The sequence below is a fragment of the Schistocerca piceifrons genome, chromosome 2 (assembly GCF_021461385.2).
Source record: "Schistocerca piceifrons isolate TAMUIC-IGC-003096 chromosome 2, iqSchPice1.1, whole genome shotgun sequence".
Lineage (NCBI taxonomy): Eukaryota > Metazoa > Arthropoda > Insecta > Orthoptera > Acrididae > Schistocerca > Schistocerca piceifrons.
The window spans coordinates 33787455-33804742 of record NC_060139.1 but is presented as its reverse complement, the minus strand read 5'-3'; the positions used below and the strand labels follow the sequence as shown (position 1 = coordinate 33804742).

General features: G+C 40.2%; 1 protein-coding gene across 1 annotated transcript in view; it reads left to right on the top strand.

The window, feature by feature from the left end:
• The window catches only part of LOC124776384 (hepatocyte growth factor-regulated tyrosine kinase substrate), a 110047-nt gene extending 96852 nt beyond the window's left edge, over positions 1–13195 (top strand). Inside the window, exons 13-15 of the mRNA XM_047251353.1 lie at positions 5706–5838; positions 5988–6167; positions 12322–13195. Of these exons, the coding sequence (XP_047107309.1) occupies positions 5706–5838; positions 5988–6167; positions 12322–12800 (792 nt within the window). The 3' untranslated portion in view covers positions 12801–13195. The remainder of the gene's footprint in view (positions 1–5705; positions 5839–5987; positions 6168–12321) is intronic.
• The last annotated feature ends 4093 nt before the right edge of the window (positions 13196–17288 follow it).

Genomic DNA, 17288 nt, shown 5'->3' with positions numbered 1-17288 from the left:
GCAAATCTTTTAGGATAATAAATGAACAGGACCTTAAAAAATTCAATGACAGCCTAAAAGAGAGAGATTGGAGCCTAGTTTATAGGGAAACATGTGTAAACAAAAAGTACAATTCATTTTTAAATGAATTCATGTCTGTATTTGAGTCCATCTTTCCCAAAAAGTGGTTAGAAATAGTCATATAGGCAATGCCAAGAAGTCTTGTATCACTACAGGGATAACAACATCTTGTAGAACAAAGAGGATGTTATACAGTTCTCTCAGGACTTGTAATGATCCAAAGAAACGACAACACTACAAACTGTAGCATTCTCAAGAAGGTTATAAATAAATCTAAAAGTATGTGCATAAAATCAGAAATTGAAAGCTCAGAAAATAAAATTAAAACTATATGGAATGTAATAAAGAGGGAAACTGGCAGACAACAGGGAACATGTCTCAGGTAGAGATTAAAACAGGGGACAGTATCATAAAGGAACCTGAGTTGGTTGCAGAAATATTTAATAACCACTTTTTGAGAGCAGCAGAGAAGACAGGCTGTAATGGTTCTATAGAAGAATCATTGTCCCTCCTACAGAAAGCTATTAGCAACAGAATCCCACAGTTATCTTTACCTCCAGTTACTGTAAGCGAAGTCATAAGAGTAATTAGATCATTACAAAATAAAAATTCTGCTGGTGTGGACAATATTTCTAGTAAAATACTGAAACACTGTTATAAATTTGTTAGTCCCGTCTTATGCAACATATACAATACATCCCTATAAGAAGGGATTGTCCCTGACAGACTAAAGTTGGCTGTAGTGATTCCTCTCGTTAAAAAAGGTGATAAAAGCCTTGTTACAAACTATCGCCCAATATCCCTATTAACTACCTTCTCGAAAATTCTAGAAAAACTCATGCAGAGGAGGATTGTAGACCATCTCAACTTCCACAGTATCTTAAGCAAAAATCAGTTTGGTTTTCGTGCCGGTCTTTGTACTGAACAGGCAATATTCTCTTTCAGCAACCAAGTTTTGGAAGCCATTAACAAAAAAATGTCTCCAGTGGGTATTTTTTGTGATCTTACGAAAGCCTTTGACTGTGTAAACCACCAAATTCTCTTGAAAAAGGCAGAATACTATGGTTTAGATGGCACTGTTGGCTTGTGGCTACAATCATATCTACAGGATCGGAAGCAGACTGTAATGCTAAATGGCTCTTCTGGAGAACCTGCCTCGTCTGAATGGGGCACGATAACGTGTGGTGTGCCTCAAGGCTCCGTTTTGGGTCCACTGCTTTTCCTCATATTTATTAATGACCTTCCTCTTTGTTCTGAGACAAACAGCAAATTTACCCTCTTTGCCGATGATACAACAATTCTAATTGATGATTTGATTGACGACGATCTTGAACAGACTACAAATACTGTTTTTAATGACATCTTAAATTGGTTCTCCTCAAATGGTCTCTCACTCAATGCAGATAAAACTCATTATATGAGGTTCCATACATCACAAAGTAATCTCGATGAAATTAACATAAAATGTAGAGATCAACAAATACATAAAGTTGTATCTAAAAACAAAGATGATGAGACTTACCAAACAAAAGCGCTGGCAGGTCGATAGAAACACAAACAAACACAAACATACACACAAAATTCAAGCTTTCGCAACAAACTGTTGCCTCATCAGGAAAGAGGGAAGGAGAGGGAAAGACGAAAGGATGTGGGTTTTAAGGGAGAGGGTAAGGAGTCATTCCAATCCCGGGAGCGGAAAGACTTACCTTAGGGGGCGAAAAAGGACAGGTATACACTCGCGCGCGCACACACACACACACACACACACACACACACACACACACACACGCGCACACACACACACACATATCCATCCGCACATACACAGACACAAGCAGAAAATGTCTGCCTGTGTCCGTGCGCGCGTGTGCGAGCGCACACCCGTTGTGGGTCAGGATGAAGCTGGCTAAGGTAATGAGGAAAGAGGTTTTAGGTAGGGTGGCAGGTGATCGGTGTGAAAGGAAGTGCTCCATCATCGCAGCAAGGCCCTGGACGTGCGGAATATTTGTGTATAAGGAAGTGGCATCAATGGTTGGGGGGGGGGGGGGGGTTTGGGGGAGAGGGTGGGGAGTCGTTCCGGTCCCGGGGGGTGGGGGGGACTTGCCTTGTGGGGGGGGAGGGGGGGGGGGTTGAGAAGGACGGGTGTGTGCTCACACACCCGCGCATGTCCGTCCACGCGTGCACGGACACAGGCAGACATTTTCTGTTTGTGTCTGTGTATTTGCGGATGGAAATGTGTGTGTGTGTGCGAGTGTATACCTGTCCTTTTTCCCCCCCTGAGGTAAGTCTTTCCGCTCCCGGGATTGGAGATTGGAATGACTCCTTACCCTCTCCCTTAAAACCCACATCCTTTCGTCTTTCCCTCTCTTTCCTGATGAGGCAACAGTTTGTTGCGAAAGCTTGAATTTTGTGTGTGTGTTTGTGTTTGTGTGTCTATCGACCTGCCAGCGCTTTTGTTTGGTAAGTCTCATCATCTTTGTTTTTAGATATATTTTTTCCATGCGGAATGTTTCCCTCTATTATATTCAATACATAAAGTTGAAGATACAAAATTCCTGCTTACATAGACAGTAAATGTAATTGGTCATTTCACATTCTTCATCTATGTAAAAAACTTAGCTCGGCAACATTTGCATTACGGGTAATTTCTTCAGTGGCTGAAGTTGACACCATTAAGGTTGCCTACTTTGGCTACATCCACTCATTGATGTCATATGCTATCATATTCTGGGGGAACCAACCACTTGCAAAAAAAGTTTTCACCATCCAAAAAAAAGCAATCAGAATAATGTGTGGGGTCCATCAAAGACACTCTTGCAGGCACTTGTTTCGGAAGATAGGTATCCTAACAACTGCCTCACAGTATATTTTTTCCTTGCTGACCTTTGTGTGCAAAAATTATTCTATCTACCAAGACAACAGTGAATTCCATGGCTATAACACCAGAAACAAAAACAATCTACATTTCGAAATGAAACGTCTCTCTGGTACAAAAAGGAGTTTACTACTCCGGCATTAAGCTGTTCAATGCTCTACCACTACATATCAAATGTGTTCATACAGAACTGCCAAAATTTAAACAAGTTCTCAAAGATTACCTGACAGAGAAATCTTTTTATACTGTGGATGAATATCTGAAAGAAAATGTATACCATCGCTAAACTTACTGTGTCTAGAAGTAGTTCAATTGATTTTATTGTGCATTGAGCATTAGCACACTTTTTGTAACAACAAATTGACTGTACCTGTATTTACTCTTGTAGGCCTAATATCTGATTTAACTTTGTGCTCTTATCTTTAACCTTTATTTGAAACTCCTTTGTCTGTTAAATGGTTGTTATGTTATCTAGCTGACGTTGTATCTATTACTGTATTTATAGTATGTCTTACTTAAACTATGTACAATTTGGCATTGAATTGCCCTTTGTATTTATTGTAGGTTTAAATTGAAACCTGTACAATTTGACATGTTCCATATCCTTGTGATTGACTCACTAACTGGATCTACGGAACAAGAAATAAATAAATAAAATAAATAAATCTGTGTTATGTAGTATTTCTGTTTGAGAGTGTGTGTTCAATGTTTTTCAGTGTTTGTTTCACATTTGCCTGGAATCGTGTAGTTGGATCTGAATTCAGTTTTTGTATGGTATTGGTGTTTATGTATTCCTTGGTTTTTGTGATGTATTGCTCTTTATCCATCAGTACTGTTACATTTCCCTTGTCTGCTCTTGTTATTAATGTGTTATTGTTTTTAACTTTTGTTTTAACCTTTTCATAGTGGCTGCTTCTGTTTGTTTGTTCTTATTGTGTGTCTGCTGTGTTTGTTTTATTATGCCTTTTATTTCTTCTTTTAATAGTTATCTTGTCAGTCCTATGTTTATTTCACAATGATTTTGTGGTTCTTCAAATGTAAGGACGTGTTCAGTTTCTACTATGAGATTTTCTATGTATTGATAAGGGTAACTCTTCCCATTCTAAAAGGACATTTTTGGCTCAGAAACGGGCAGTTTGGGCAATAAGTGGTGTAAGTTCACAAACCTCTTGTCAACCCCTGTTCACGAGTTTGGTATTTTTACGTTGGCCTCTCAATATATATATATTCCTTACTGTCATTTCTTGCTAACAATATTAGCTTATACCCAAAAATAAGCAGCTTTCACTCAGTTAGTACTCAGCAGAAATCAAACCTGCTTTTGGATCAGACTTCCTTAACTCTTGTGCAGAAAGGTGTGCAGTATACTGCTACATCCGGTTTCAATAAGCTACCACTCGAATACAAAAATCTTAGCACTAATCCAGATGCTTTCAAATCGAAACTGAAGAGTTTCCTCAAGGGTCACACCTCCTGTCGAGGAGTTCCTTGAAAAATTAAGCTGATTCTTGTTGCATTGTTGATTGCATTTACTTAAACTTATGGATTGACTTTTATCGAGTTCATAAACATTATGTTTTTATCTATTACTTTTATGTTCTAATTTCATGTACTGACACGTCCCATGACCTCTTGGAGATTTGCTCCTCAATTTTGTCTGGAACTTGACTTGTAAATAAATAAATGAATAAATAATAACTCCATGACCTTGAGTCACCACACAATCAGTCAAAAGAGTTGTGCTACGTATATCTGTGGTGCTAACCTTGCATTAGTAATGTATAAGTCTCATCCCATTAATCCTACTTGCAGTTTGTCATGGCAGTGTAAACACCCCCCTCACCCTATTGGGTGCTAGTCTCCTTTTGGTACACATCAGTTGGATGGGGAACTCAATATTTATAGGTTGGTGACACACTAGACCACACCGTATGCATGCTCGGAAGTGTCACAGAAAAACTGGTTGCAAACGCTTCCACATTCAGAGTTTTTGATCCATCTTGGCATATAAATATTTGATACGAAGGGCATGCATGAGTGCATGCACATGCTCTAGCTTGAAATAGAATTATTCTGAAAGTTAGCAAGTTTTCTTTTTTGTATGTGCGCCTGTCAATGACTCAACGGTTCTGCTTTTCGGTGGTGGTCTCCTTTACTCCTAAAGTATTTACATTATAACAAAACTGTATTAAAGAAAAAAGTAAAACATTATATGTCACATGTCTGAAGAAATTCCACCATTTAGTTGCTTGTAATCAATGTGCAAGTCCTCTTGAATGTTTATAGACATCTTTAAGATTCCATAAGTTCCTGTCTCAAGCATTTTGTAGGTTTTCAGCATCTGAAAATGTGTGGTAACAATTAGTAAATCATTTAACATCAGGTAAAGTACAGCTTTGTTTACACAGAACTTGTAGACACAAGCAGTTACATAACACAAGAGACACAGGTACAAATCCAGAGATGCCGTTTTAGCGAGCGACCCCCCCCCCCCCCCCTTCCCCAGTTGTGACAGTGATAACACAGCATGTGTTGCTAAATTACGCACTACTACGGATGTGAGTTTGTCATTTAATTCATAATGTTTGTAGGCATGTGTTTAACGAATCTGGAGGCATAATTGCACCAAGAAATAAAATGTGAAGCCTTTCTTCCATCTTTCTGATCTTTCCTTCTTAAGCATCTGTGATTATTGGTGTGTTCTAATTTAAATACTGAAATATTTTCATGTAAGTGTGCACTGACACCACGTGGTCTCCCACTTTTACAGTACCAGCGACAATTAGCTTTGCAGAGAATACAAGAGCAAGAACGAGAAATGCAAATGAGACAAGAACAACAGAAGCAGCAGTACATGAGGGGATCACTGCCCTATGGAATGCCACCATACGTGGGTGCACCAGGTATGGCCCTACTAGTTATTCTATAACTTACTATTTTCTATATGTCTTCTTGTGCTTAAGATGTCAATTTTTCTAATTAGTTCTGATTATATTTTTCATTCAGTACTGTGACTAAACTATAGTTCCAAATGATGACTTCGATATTTTAGGTCCTCACCAAACCTATCCTCCATCGGGGCCTGAGAGTTCTCCTGTGCATACACATTATGGACCACCTAGTATGCCACCTGGTGGGCAGATGTTTACTGGGGCACCACCACCAGTAACAACAGGCGCACCAGTTCAGGGCCCACAATCATTTCAAGAATATCCACATTATACTTTGCCAGGTAATTTTTTCAATTGGTTAGATGAACTGTTTTACATTATAATGAGCTTAATTGAAATGACTTTAAGTCTTTTTTTTTTACATTCATTTGACATTTCATTACAAACTTTAGTACCCCTGGCTCTAATGCAGTGCAGAACGTACACTTGTCAATTATGCATGATATGTAAGGTCTCATTGCAGTTACTGAAAACCATGGACAAAATAAAATAAAATTGGATGGCTATATTTTATCACATCTCCTAGCTCCATTTGATTACAATCTCTTCAGTAAATCTTTAGGAACTCTTGATGAAGCAGGGTGTAAAAATGACAGCACTAGTGACTGCTGCTTGACTATAACTAAGTTGCGAGGGCCAGATTTTATAAACGATGCCCTAGTTACAAGCCAGCATAAATCACTTTGAAAGGGAGAACATTATGAGAAGAAATGGCCAACTGTCCCTGCATTTAGAGGTAGTCATAAAATACTATTATCACCTCAAAAAAAAGTTAATTCATTAATTTCTAGTTTGTTTACATATCTATATGGGGCAGCAAAATAAAAATGAAATCTATGGAAAAAGGTAAGTAAACTGCTTATTATTTCAAAAGTAACTGTGATGACTGCTAATACATTTACCCCACTCTGAGACAAGACTGCTCACTGCCTTCATGGAAAACTTTTGCCACTGGCTACATAACCAGGCACGACGTGCACCTCTTCAACTGAAGCAGATTGATGGCCATGACTATCTTTCTTCAGGGCTCCAAAAATATGGAAATTGCATTGGGGGGGGGGGGGGGGGGGGGGGGGGGGGGGGAGATCGGGACTGTATGAAGGAAGTGTAAGGGATTCCTAGTGAAACTTCTGCAGGCTAGTCGAAAAACCTTGACTGCATACGGGCAGTCATCATTCTGCAACAGAATGAAAGTTTCGACTATGCTGCAGAAGTTTCACTGGAAAGTCCTCACATGTCCTCCATACAGTTCCAATCTGTCCCCGTGTGATTTCCATGTTTCTGGAACCCTTAAGAAAGATGTTGGTTGCAGCTGATCTGCTTTGGATGAAGAAGCAAACACCTGGGTACAATCGTGGTTCCTTAGGCAACTACAAACATTTTTCCATTAAGGCATTGACCACATTGGGGTGAATGTTTTAATGGTCATGGCAATTGCTTTTCAAATAATAAGCACTTTACATACTTTTCCCTGCCTGTCTCAGTTTTATTTGATTGCCCCTTATACAATGCCGGTACACACTGAATTCTCCAGGCCACAGCACTGTCGCATGCTGCTAGAGGAGCCAAAACAAAATGGCACAGCCCATTGATAAGGTGAGGTATTGTGTAGTAATTCATTCTCAGCCCTGGCAGAAGTGAATTACTGTACAGTACTTCATTTCAACAACTGGCTGTCACATTTTGTTTTGGTTTCTGTAGCAGCATGCTACAATGCTATACTGTGGAATTTTTGTGTGTACCAGGATGGCAGACAAAAAAATATTAACCCCCTCGCGGCTGCAAGGGCTGAGTGTCCTGCCCACCCTGTTTGGCTGATGGGGTGAACGTATTGTCCACCTGGCTGCAGGGCAGCTGACTCAATCAACAACCGCTGCAGGCTATGGCCACTGTCGGCTAATATTTCGTTCCAGTGCATGTACAAATACTCTTTATAAAATCAATATCGCCACTGTAAGGTGGTTGCAGTTTCTGGTAACTACTATACTAAACTCCACTTTCTGTTGTAGTTTCACCCTGAGCTAAGAAAAAGGTACCTTAGAAAAATGATAGAAACTTTTGTATTTGTTACTAAAAATTCTATAATATTTTCGCCGACAACCCAATACAATTTCATTAACATCGAACAAACATGTTTCAAGGTATGGTGTTTTATAAGAGAGCAGTTCATACTGAAGATGTTCAGAACTCAAACAATCTTTACTCTTGTCATAAATAAATAATAACTATTGAACTTTAAAACAAATATATAGCCTGATGCAGAATTTAAAAAGGAAAATTTTGGTGTAATTCATTTTGTGGTAGCCTAATGGCTCATTTGTAATTAAATCCTAAGCTCTGTCCTCCACAGTAAAAAATTCAATCTGCTTCCTGCCCACTGATTTCTCTTTCCGTTTGCCACATTCAGCTCAATTTAGTTTTGTGGTTTCCCATCCTCATTTTTGATGCGGGCTTTGTACTGCTGCTGGCTATGTTAAAAACCTCCATTTTCTTTCCTTTTTTGTGTTTATTAATTTTACTTTCCTTTTCTGGAAACATACACACTTAGAGAAATCACTTAAGATTTCCTTAGTGTGTGATATTTTTCAAAGTGTGGCACCATGCAAAGAGCAACATCATACTTTTTGCATCATTTGCATGTCATTTTTCAATGTGAATTAGCAGTACATATTACACAATGTCTCTGCAGAATCTCTTGTTTCTCTGAGGAATCCTGGATAATTCCTTCTTTATTTTGCAGTCAAAATGGAGTTTCTTGTTTTATTGTCCGTGGAATCTCAGTTTTACATGTTTGTCCATTAGATTTATCCAGCAGGTGGCAGATTAGTTCCAAGTGGAATTTCACCAGTGATGTGTTCCATTTATTTTTTTATTCAAAAACTGTCTTTGCATTCAGCACACCCAAGTCAGTTTAACAACTTCATTGTCTTTTGGATGCACTGTACAGAATTTAACATCGTGTCCGGGTTATCAACTTAGTGTAGCTCACCACACAAGTGGATCTCTGTTTACTTTGGCCGGTTTTATATTCCTTATTTTCAGTTTGAGAAAAATCTGGTCTTTTTACAATTGAAAGCATCCAGACTTCTTGATTGTCCATCCATTTTAGAACCAACAATATTTCACAGGACTTGACTTGATTTCCCCCTTAGTCCGTTTGTCAACAAACGGTGATAAATGTTTCATGTTTTTCGTACTGTTCCAGTGACATTAGTAAATTTCTCATGGAGCCTAGGGAATAATTATGGGCTTAAATACCAATTCTCTAAATAAATAGTGTGACCTTTGTTAAGGTTTGGTAATAACAAATTCACAACCTCACGTGTTTTTCTCCATTCAGCATTTCCAGATTCCTGTAGCAGCACCAATGTAGACAATATAATCTAGAATATAATTAGTTTATATGCAACAAAGAAAAAAAAATAAATACTATAACAGCTATATATTGCTTTGGTATATATTGCTTAAATTGGAGCCTTCCTTTGAAAAGTAGCAGACATTCATCTATTACTGCATTTTCAAAAGGGACTGTGGCCTCACAAAATTCTTTTGATGTGTACTCTACAGTGAGCTGTACTTTTGCAAGAATATCTTGAGATGTGGCCAAATTGTGATTAAAGAGCAATAAATACAGAATCAATTTGTACTGTGAAAATATTTGAGTTTAAAGCAAATAATCTGTTGACCAATATTATCTCACTTCTAACTTATTAGTTGTTCACATTAGCAGGGAACATGCCAAGAAGTAATAAAATTCTGCAGGCTTTATATGCTTCCATCATGCTAACCTGCTGGGTACTGTCATGTTTTCAGTAAGAAATATGTAATAATTATGTGTCTCTTTACAAATGGCAGAAACAAACTCAGATTACATAAAATAAAAAGTCTAAATGACTTGTTGAGTCATTGAAGTTGATTCATACAGTGATAAATGTGTTCACAAAATGGTGGCATTTTCCCATACATCATTTTTTTATGTATGGGAAAATTCCACCATTTTGTGAACACATTTAGCACTGTATGAATAGACTTCAATGATTCAACAAGTCATTTAGACCTTGCTTACTATTTCACCTTCATTTCTGTATTTCTGTCTCCAGAAGAAAAATCTTCTGAAAAGTTGCTGGTAGTGTTGAAGAATCAGCAGTATGTTCACACATATACAGATCTTCATCTGAAGAATGGTTGAAAGTATCATTACTGTCTTTACCAGTGCTTTTATGAGGATTTCCTTGATTCTCTTGTCTGATGAATTATATCCCAATATTGCAAAGGCTAATGTTTCTTTTCATCAAATGTGGAAACTGGCCCAGTGCATGACTAGTAAGTAGAAAGGGCTCAGGAGGAGGTAAAAGCTGTAGTGCTCTCCGATATTGCCAAAAAGAGCAGATAATGACAGCCCTGGCAGGAATTTTAAAATGCAGACAACAGCAAGTTGCCATTCTGTTGTGCTTATTTACAGGGTGTTTAAAAAATGACCGGTATATTTGAAACGGCAATAAAAACTAAACGAGCAGCGATAGAAATACACCGTTTGTTGCAATATGCTTGGGACAACAGTACATTTTCAGGCGGACAAACTTTCGAAATTACAGTAGTTACAATTTTCAACAACAGATGGCGCTGCAAGTGATGTGAAAGATATAGAAGACAACGCAGTCTGTGGGTGCGCCATTCTGTACGTCGTCTTTCTGCTGTAAGCGTGTGCTGTTCACAACGTGCAAGTGTGCTGTAGACAACATGGTTTATTCCTTAGAACAGAGGATTTTTCTGGTGTTGGAATTCCACCGCCTAGAACGCAGTGTTGTTGCAACAAGACGAAGTTTTCAACGGAGGTTTAATGTAACCAAAGGACCGAAAAGCGATACAATAAAGGATCTGTTTGAAAAATTTCAACGGACTGGGAACGTGACGGATGAACGTGCTGGAAAGGTAGGGCGACCGCGTACGGCAACCACAGAGGGCAACGCGCAGCTAGTGCAGCAGGTGATCCAACAGCGGCCTCGGATTTCCGTTCGCCGTGTTGCAGCTGCGGACCAAATGACGCCAACGTCCACGTATCGTCTCATGCGCCAGAGTTTACACCTCTATCCATACAAATTCAAACGCGGCAACCCCTCAGCGCCGCTACCATTGCTGCACGAGAGACATTCGCTAACGATATAGTGCACAGGATTGATGACGGCGATATGCATGTGGGCAGAATTTGGTTTACTGACGAAGCTTATTTTTACCTGGACGGCTTCGTCAAAAACAGAACTGGCGCATATGGGGAACCGAAAAGCCCCATGTTGCAGTCCCATCGTCCCTGCATCCTCAAAAAGTACTGGTCTGGGCCGCCATTTCTTCCAAAGAATCATTGGCCCATTTTTCAGATCCGAAATGATTACTGCATCACGCTATCTGGACATTCTTCGTGAATTTGTGGCGGTACAAACTGCCTTAGACGACACTGCGAACACCTCGTGGTTTATGCAAGATGGTGCCCGGCCACATCGCACGGCCGATGTCTTTAATTTCCTGAATGAATATTTCGATGATCGTGTGATTGCTTTGGGCTATCCGAAACATACAGGAGGCGGCGTGGATTGGCCTCCCTATTCGCCAGACATGAACCCCTGTGACTTCTTTCTGTGGGGACACTTGAAAGACCAGGTGTACCGCCAGAATCCAGAAACAATTGAACAGCTGAAGCAGTACATCTCATCTGCATGTGAAGCCATTCCGCCAGACACGTTGTCAAAGGTTTCGGGTAATTTCATTCAGAGACTACGCCATATTATTGCTACGCATGGTGGATATGTGGAAAATATCGTACTATAGAGTTTCCCAGACTGCAGCGCCATCTGTTGTTGAAAATTGTAACTACTGTAATTTCGAAAGTTTGTCTGCCTGAAAATGTACTGTTGTCCCAAGCATATTGCAACAAACGGTGTATTTCTACCGCTGCTCGTTTAGTTTTTATTGCCGTTTCAAATATACCGGTCATTTTTGAAACACCCTGTACCTGCTCCTGCACCTGGGTGTGCCTCAGTGACCTTAGCCTTCAGGTATTCCTTCTTTTCTAACATAAACGAATGCCCTTCACATCTGGACATTCCACCAGCGAGGTGTACGTGTACACCCGTAGCTGTCTGGGCATTCTACCTGCTGGGCATCTATATATGCCCATAGTTGTGAAAGGGTTATTTACATAACTTTAATTCTCCCCCCCCCCCCCCCCAAGATATAAGTAAATCTTGGATAACCCCACACATTAGCACTGTGCATAGATATCAAATTAGTAGAATAAAAAATTAATTTTTAATAATTATATGAACTTCTTTTGCATTGGATCTGTTTGTATTTCTTGTTTGATGTGATTTTAGATGTTTTAATACTTTGACTGTTTCTAAAGCAAGATTAAAGTAAGTAGGTATTTGAACTCTTCTGCAGGTGTACCAGCAGCTCAGCCACATTCATCACAGCCTGTTCCAGTACAGGGACCACCAGGACCACTCCCTCAACTTGTTCGTCCACAGCAGGGTGCCCTTCCTGGAGGAGTCATGCCTCCTATGGGTCCAATAGGACCCCATGGGCCAAATCAAACTGGGCCTATGCCTCTACCTGGCCAGGGTGTGCAAGGACAGATGCAGCCTACTCCCCCTTTTCATCCACAGCCTAATTTGCCAGGTCCACCAGGACAAGGGCCAAATCCTCAGATTCAGGGACCACCATTGCCTATTCAGAATCATATCTCACCTGGACAGTTTGCTCCAGGGGCACCACAGCAACCACCTGGGTCTTCCTCTGGCAGTCCTCAACAGCCACAACCACAGCAGCAACAACAGCCACAGCCACAACAACAGCAGCAGCAGCCTGCACAGCAGGATCAGAAACAAGATCAAACTGCAGAACTCATAAGTTTTGACTGAATTGTATTAGTATTTAGTGTTTGTTAATATAAATTTACAATTTCTGTTTGGCTGCTTATACGTAACTCAAAAAAAATTATAAGTGGTAGCAAATGATGAAAATAATGATTGTCATACACTCTGATATTTTTGACAATCTTATAACTTTCATGCTCAGTATGTGGCCCAATTCATAAAATATTGCTTTATTTGTATATATGTATTATGTGCCAGATAGTGCAGTGTTTCCTGTATTTCTTAAAACATGCAAATGAAATACATGCTACAATATTACTTCATTAGAGTTTCCATGTTGTAAAATATTTCACCAGTTACTAGTTCTGTCACATTTACTGTTTTTTGTTCTTCCTATTTCAGGATACAATTTGTGTCACACGTCTCCATTACTGAGACTACTTATAAAAATGTGAAAATCAATATTTGTCATAATTTGGATATGTTTTAATTATAAATAATCAAACCACTCTCTTGTATCCAAAATTGCTTTCATTTTTTACAGTTAATACTGACTGCAGTTTGTCTACCCGTGCATTAGTATGAACTTATTTGATCTGTCATACCAAAATCTTCTTCAGGAATGTGCACACACATTCTTTCACACAAGCAAGCACACCTCACTCTCACATGGCCTCCATCTCAGACTGGAATGCAACTGACATGTAGAACGGAAGCAGCAATCTGGAGGAGGTGGGGAAAGGGAAGGAATAGCAGGGTATGGGTGGGGGGAGAGAAAAGTGCTGTGCAGTAGAGCTTGTAGGAGTAGAGTGCCAACAGGCACAGTTTCAGGTGGCTGTGGAGCAAGGAGGTGGGGAGACGGTGAGTGAAAAAGGAGAAGAGCAAGGAAGGGGAAAGATAGGCGGGTACGTTAGCAGAGGGTGGGATAAATTATGAGGAGGTGGTGATAAGACAGAGGGTGTGGAAACTGTTGGGTGGAGGATGTGGAAACAGTAGATAACAATAGGCAGTAACAATAGGTTGAAGCCAGGATAATTTTGGGAGTGGGGAATGTACTGTAAAGTAACTCCCATCTGTGCAGTTCAGAAAAGCTGGTACTGGAGGGAGGATCCAGATGGCTCAGGTAGTGAAGCAGCCATTGAAATCAAGCATGTTATTACACATTGTGCCACAAGGTGGTCTACTTTGCTCTTGGCCACAGTTTGGCAGTGGCCATTCATCTGCCAGTGCACCAGCATTCCTTCCCCTTCTCCTCTACTCTCCTTATTCGCCACCACCTCCCTACCTCACAGCCTCCAGATGCTGCGCCAGTTAGCAGCCTAGTACCTGTAAGCTCTGCTAGACAGTACTCTTCTCTCCCCCACCCATACCCTGCTATGCCTTTCCTTTCACTTCTCTCTCCAGAATTCTGCTTCCATTGTACATGACCTTCGCATTCTGCTCTGAGTTACTGCAGATGGCAGTCATGTGTGTGTATTTCCTTTTCTTAAGAAGGCTTTGGCCGAAAGCTAATGTGTAACTTTCTTTTCGGTGTGCTTGTCTGCAACTTAGTGTCATCTTTACGGTAAGTAGAAATCTATCTTGTCCTTATATTCTTAATATTCCAACCTGGAATTTACATTGTTTGATACTCACTGATGGAATTTATGTATGTCATCATGAGGTCACTATGGTAACCTGAACAAGGCAACGTTAGTGTTAGATTCGGCCAGATGCCCTTTCTGTCATCCTCCTTCCCTGGGTGGCCCCTCTTCCTGGGTGGGCAGAATTTGTGTAACCCATCTGTTAGCATCCACTGCTATCCCACGTGAAATACAGTGTGTGAACATTTTCAAAATGTTTACAAATTGTGTAATAGCAGCAGAATGTTGGTTAGACCGGTATTCACCTAGTTGGATGTAGGGAAACTGTTTTAAAAACCACATCCAGGCTGGCCAGCACACCGACCTTAATCATTAATCTGTCTGGCGCTCCTCGAATCCCGGAAGTGGCGTGTTAATGCACGCAGTTATCCGGGTGAATAATGTTTTATCTACACTCTGAAACCACTGTGAAGTGTGTAGCAGAGTATACTACCCATTATATGACTTATTACTCATACTTGTGGTTTAAATCACAGCACTTAAAAACTTTTGAGCAAGTTGTAATAAGTCAAATATTGTCTCTGTGGTCCATAGGGAATTATTGTATATTTCTGGATTCCTCACTTGAAGTTGCATCCTGAAACACTGTAAGAAGCTTCCACAGGGAAGTTGGCATCTGTCTTAAAGCGACTGCTATTTCAGCAGTTACATTATGCTGACCTGCGGGACAAAAAAATCTGTGACGTTGTGGTGACCAACTTTGTATACATTTAATATCCGTCACTTTTTCTCCTTTAGAATAGTGCCAATACGTGTGAGTGATATTCTAAGATGGATTGCACAAGTGGTTTGTAAATATTCTTCTTTGTAAATTGATTGTTTCCCAGCATCGTACCAATGACCCAATCTGCTATCTGTTTTACTTAGAGCCTATATGATAAATCCATTTCATATCCCTACAAATTGTTGCTCCAAAGTATTTGTATAAATTGACTAATTTTTGAACAGTTAAAGCAAGTTGCCAGTCTTTGAAATCTTGTCAAGATCTCATAGAATAGTTGTGTAGTTTCTTTTTTTTCGTACTTTATCATAGGTATCTGCAAAAAGTTTGCAATGATTTTTCATTTGTTAATATGTGTTGATGTGGTACTGAATCAAATACTTTATGGAAGTCAAAAAATACTACACCTAGCAGATTGCCTTGATCTAAGATAAGAATCTGCAATGTTAATCATTAAAAACTGTGCATTGCCCTTTTGGGATCCAGGGATGTTTAATATAGCATTTCTTTACCAACAACCCTATTCTTTGTTTTTCATCTATTGTACAATAGTTGCCATTTCTTTACGGAGCCTATTCATCATGGAAAATCACCCCTATCAATATGTATTCAGTACTTGATCAGTTGTTCTTCTACATGCTCCTGCCCAGTAATAAATATTTTGAGGCCCTATGGTAGAAGTATGAAAGGACTGCATTTTTATCTAACTTAGTAAACATGTGAAATTTCCTTCATGTTTGAGTTGGCGTTTGTACCTTGTTGCTACAACTGCCCCATGGTTACTGATTACCAAGGATTGCAAGTTTGCCTGGATGTTCTCAAAGAGATTGGATGTATCTGTAGCCATTAGATCTAATATACCTCCACCATGAGATTGTTTTTTAATTATCTTTCCAGGTAATTTTTAGATAAGGCATTTATATTACAATTTGCAAGAAATTACGAGGGCGGTTCAGAAAGTAACCTCCGATTGGTCACAGTGCGGGTTGTGGGGGGAGTAGCGACGCTATCTGTGCGTTCACGCACTCAACAGGTCAGCCGGCATCAAGCCGTGGTCGAGTGAACGTCGTACGTGCGCTAGTTTAGTTTTTGTGGCAGTTTGAAATGTGTGCTGCAATAGAAAACCCCGCCAAATGTGAAGTGCGTGCTGTCATAAGGTTTTTTACAGCCAAAGGATATTCTGCAGCAGCTATTCATCGTGAGCTTTGTGCCGTGTACGGACCAAGAGTTATGAGTGAAGGAGTTGTCCGTGAATGGGTACGTTTATTTAAAAGTGGACGAGAAAACGTTCATGATGAAGAGAGGAGTGGTAGACCATCATTGGTGACTGACGAACTCGTTCAGACAGTTGATGCAAAAGTTCGTGAAAATCGACGTTTCTCAATGTCGGAGTTGTCTACTGGTTTTCCACAGATTTCTAAGACTCTCTTGTACGAGATAGTGACAGCAAGATTGGGTTACCGTAAGTTCTGTGCACGATGGGTGCCCAAAATTCTTACCGACCACCACAAAACTCAAAGAATGGCCTCTGCATTAGACTTTCTGTCACGTTATGAGGACGAAGGAGAACCATTGTTAAACAGAATCGTGACCGGTGACGAAACCTGGGTTAAGTACGTGAACCCTGAGACAAAGAACAATCAAAGATGTGGGCACATTCAAATTCGCCTACCAAACCAAGAAAAGCCTCGCAAGATTTTTCTGCCAGAAAACTGATGGCAACGGTGTTTTGGGATGCCAAAGGGGTGTTCATGGAACGTGGTACGACCATTAATCAAGACGTGTACTGTGAAACAATAAAAAAGTTACGACGGGCTATACAGAACAAACGCCGTGGTATGCTGACTTCCGGTATCGTTTTTTTGCACGATAACGCCCGTCCTCACTCTACTCGCAGAACAACGGCCCTTCTTGAGTCCTTCAAGTGGGACGTTATCAACCATCCACCTTACAGCCCAGACCTGGCGCCAAGTGGTTATCACCTCTTCATGCATTTGAAGAAATGGCTCGGGTCACAGCGGTTTGATGACGACGAAGAGCTCAAAGATGCGGTCACAGGCTGGCTCCAGGCACAAGCGGGTGATTTTTATGCAGAAGGAATTTCAAAGCTTGTGAAGAGATACGATAAGTGCCTCAATCGCTATGGAGACTATGTAGGAAAATAGTGCA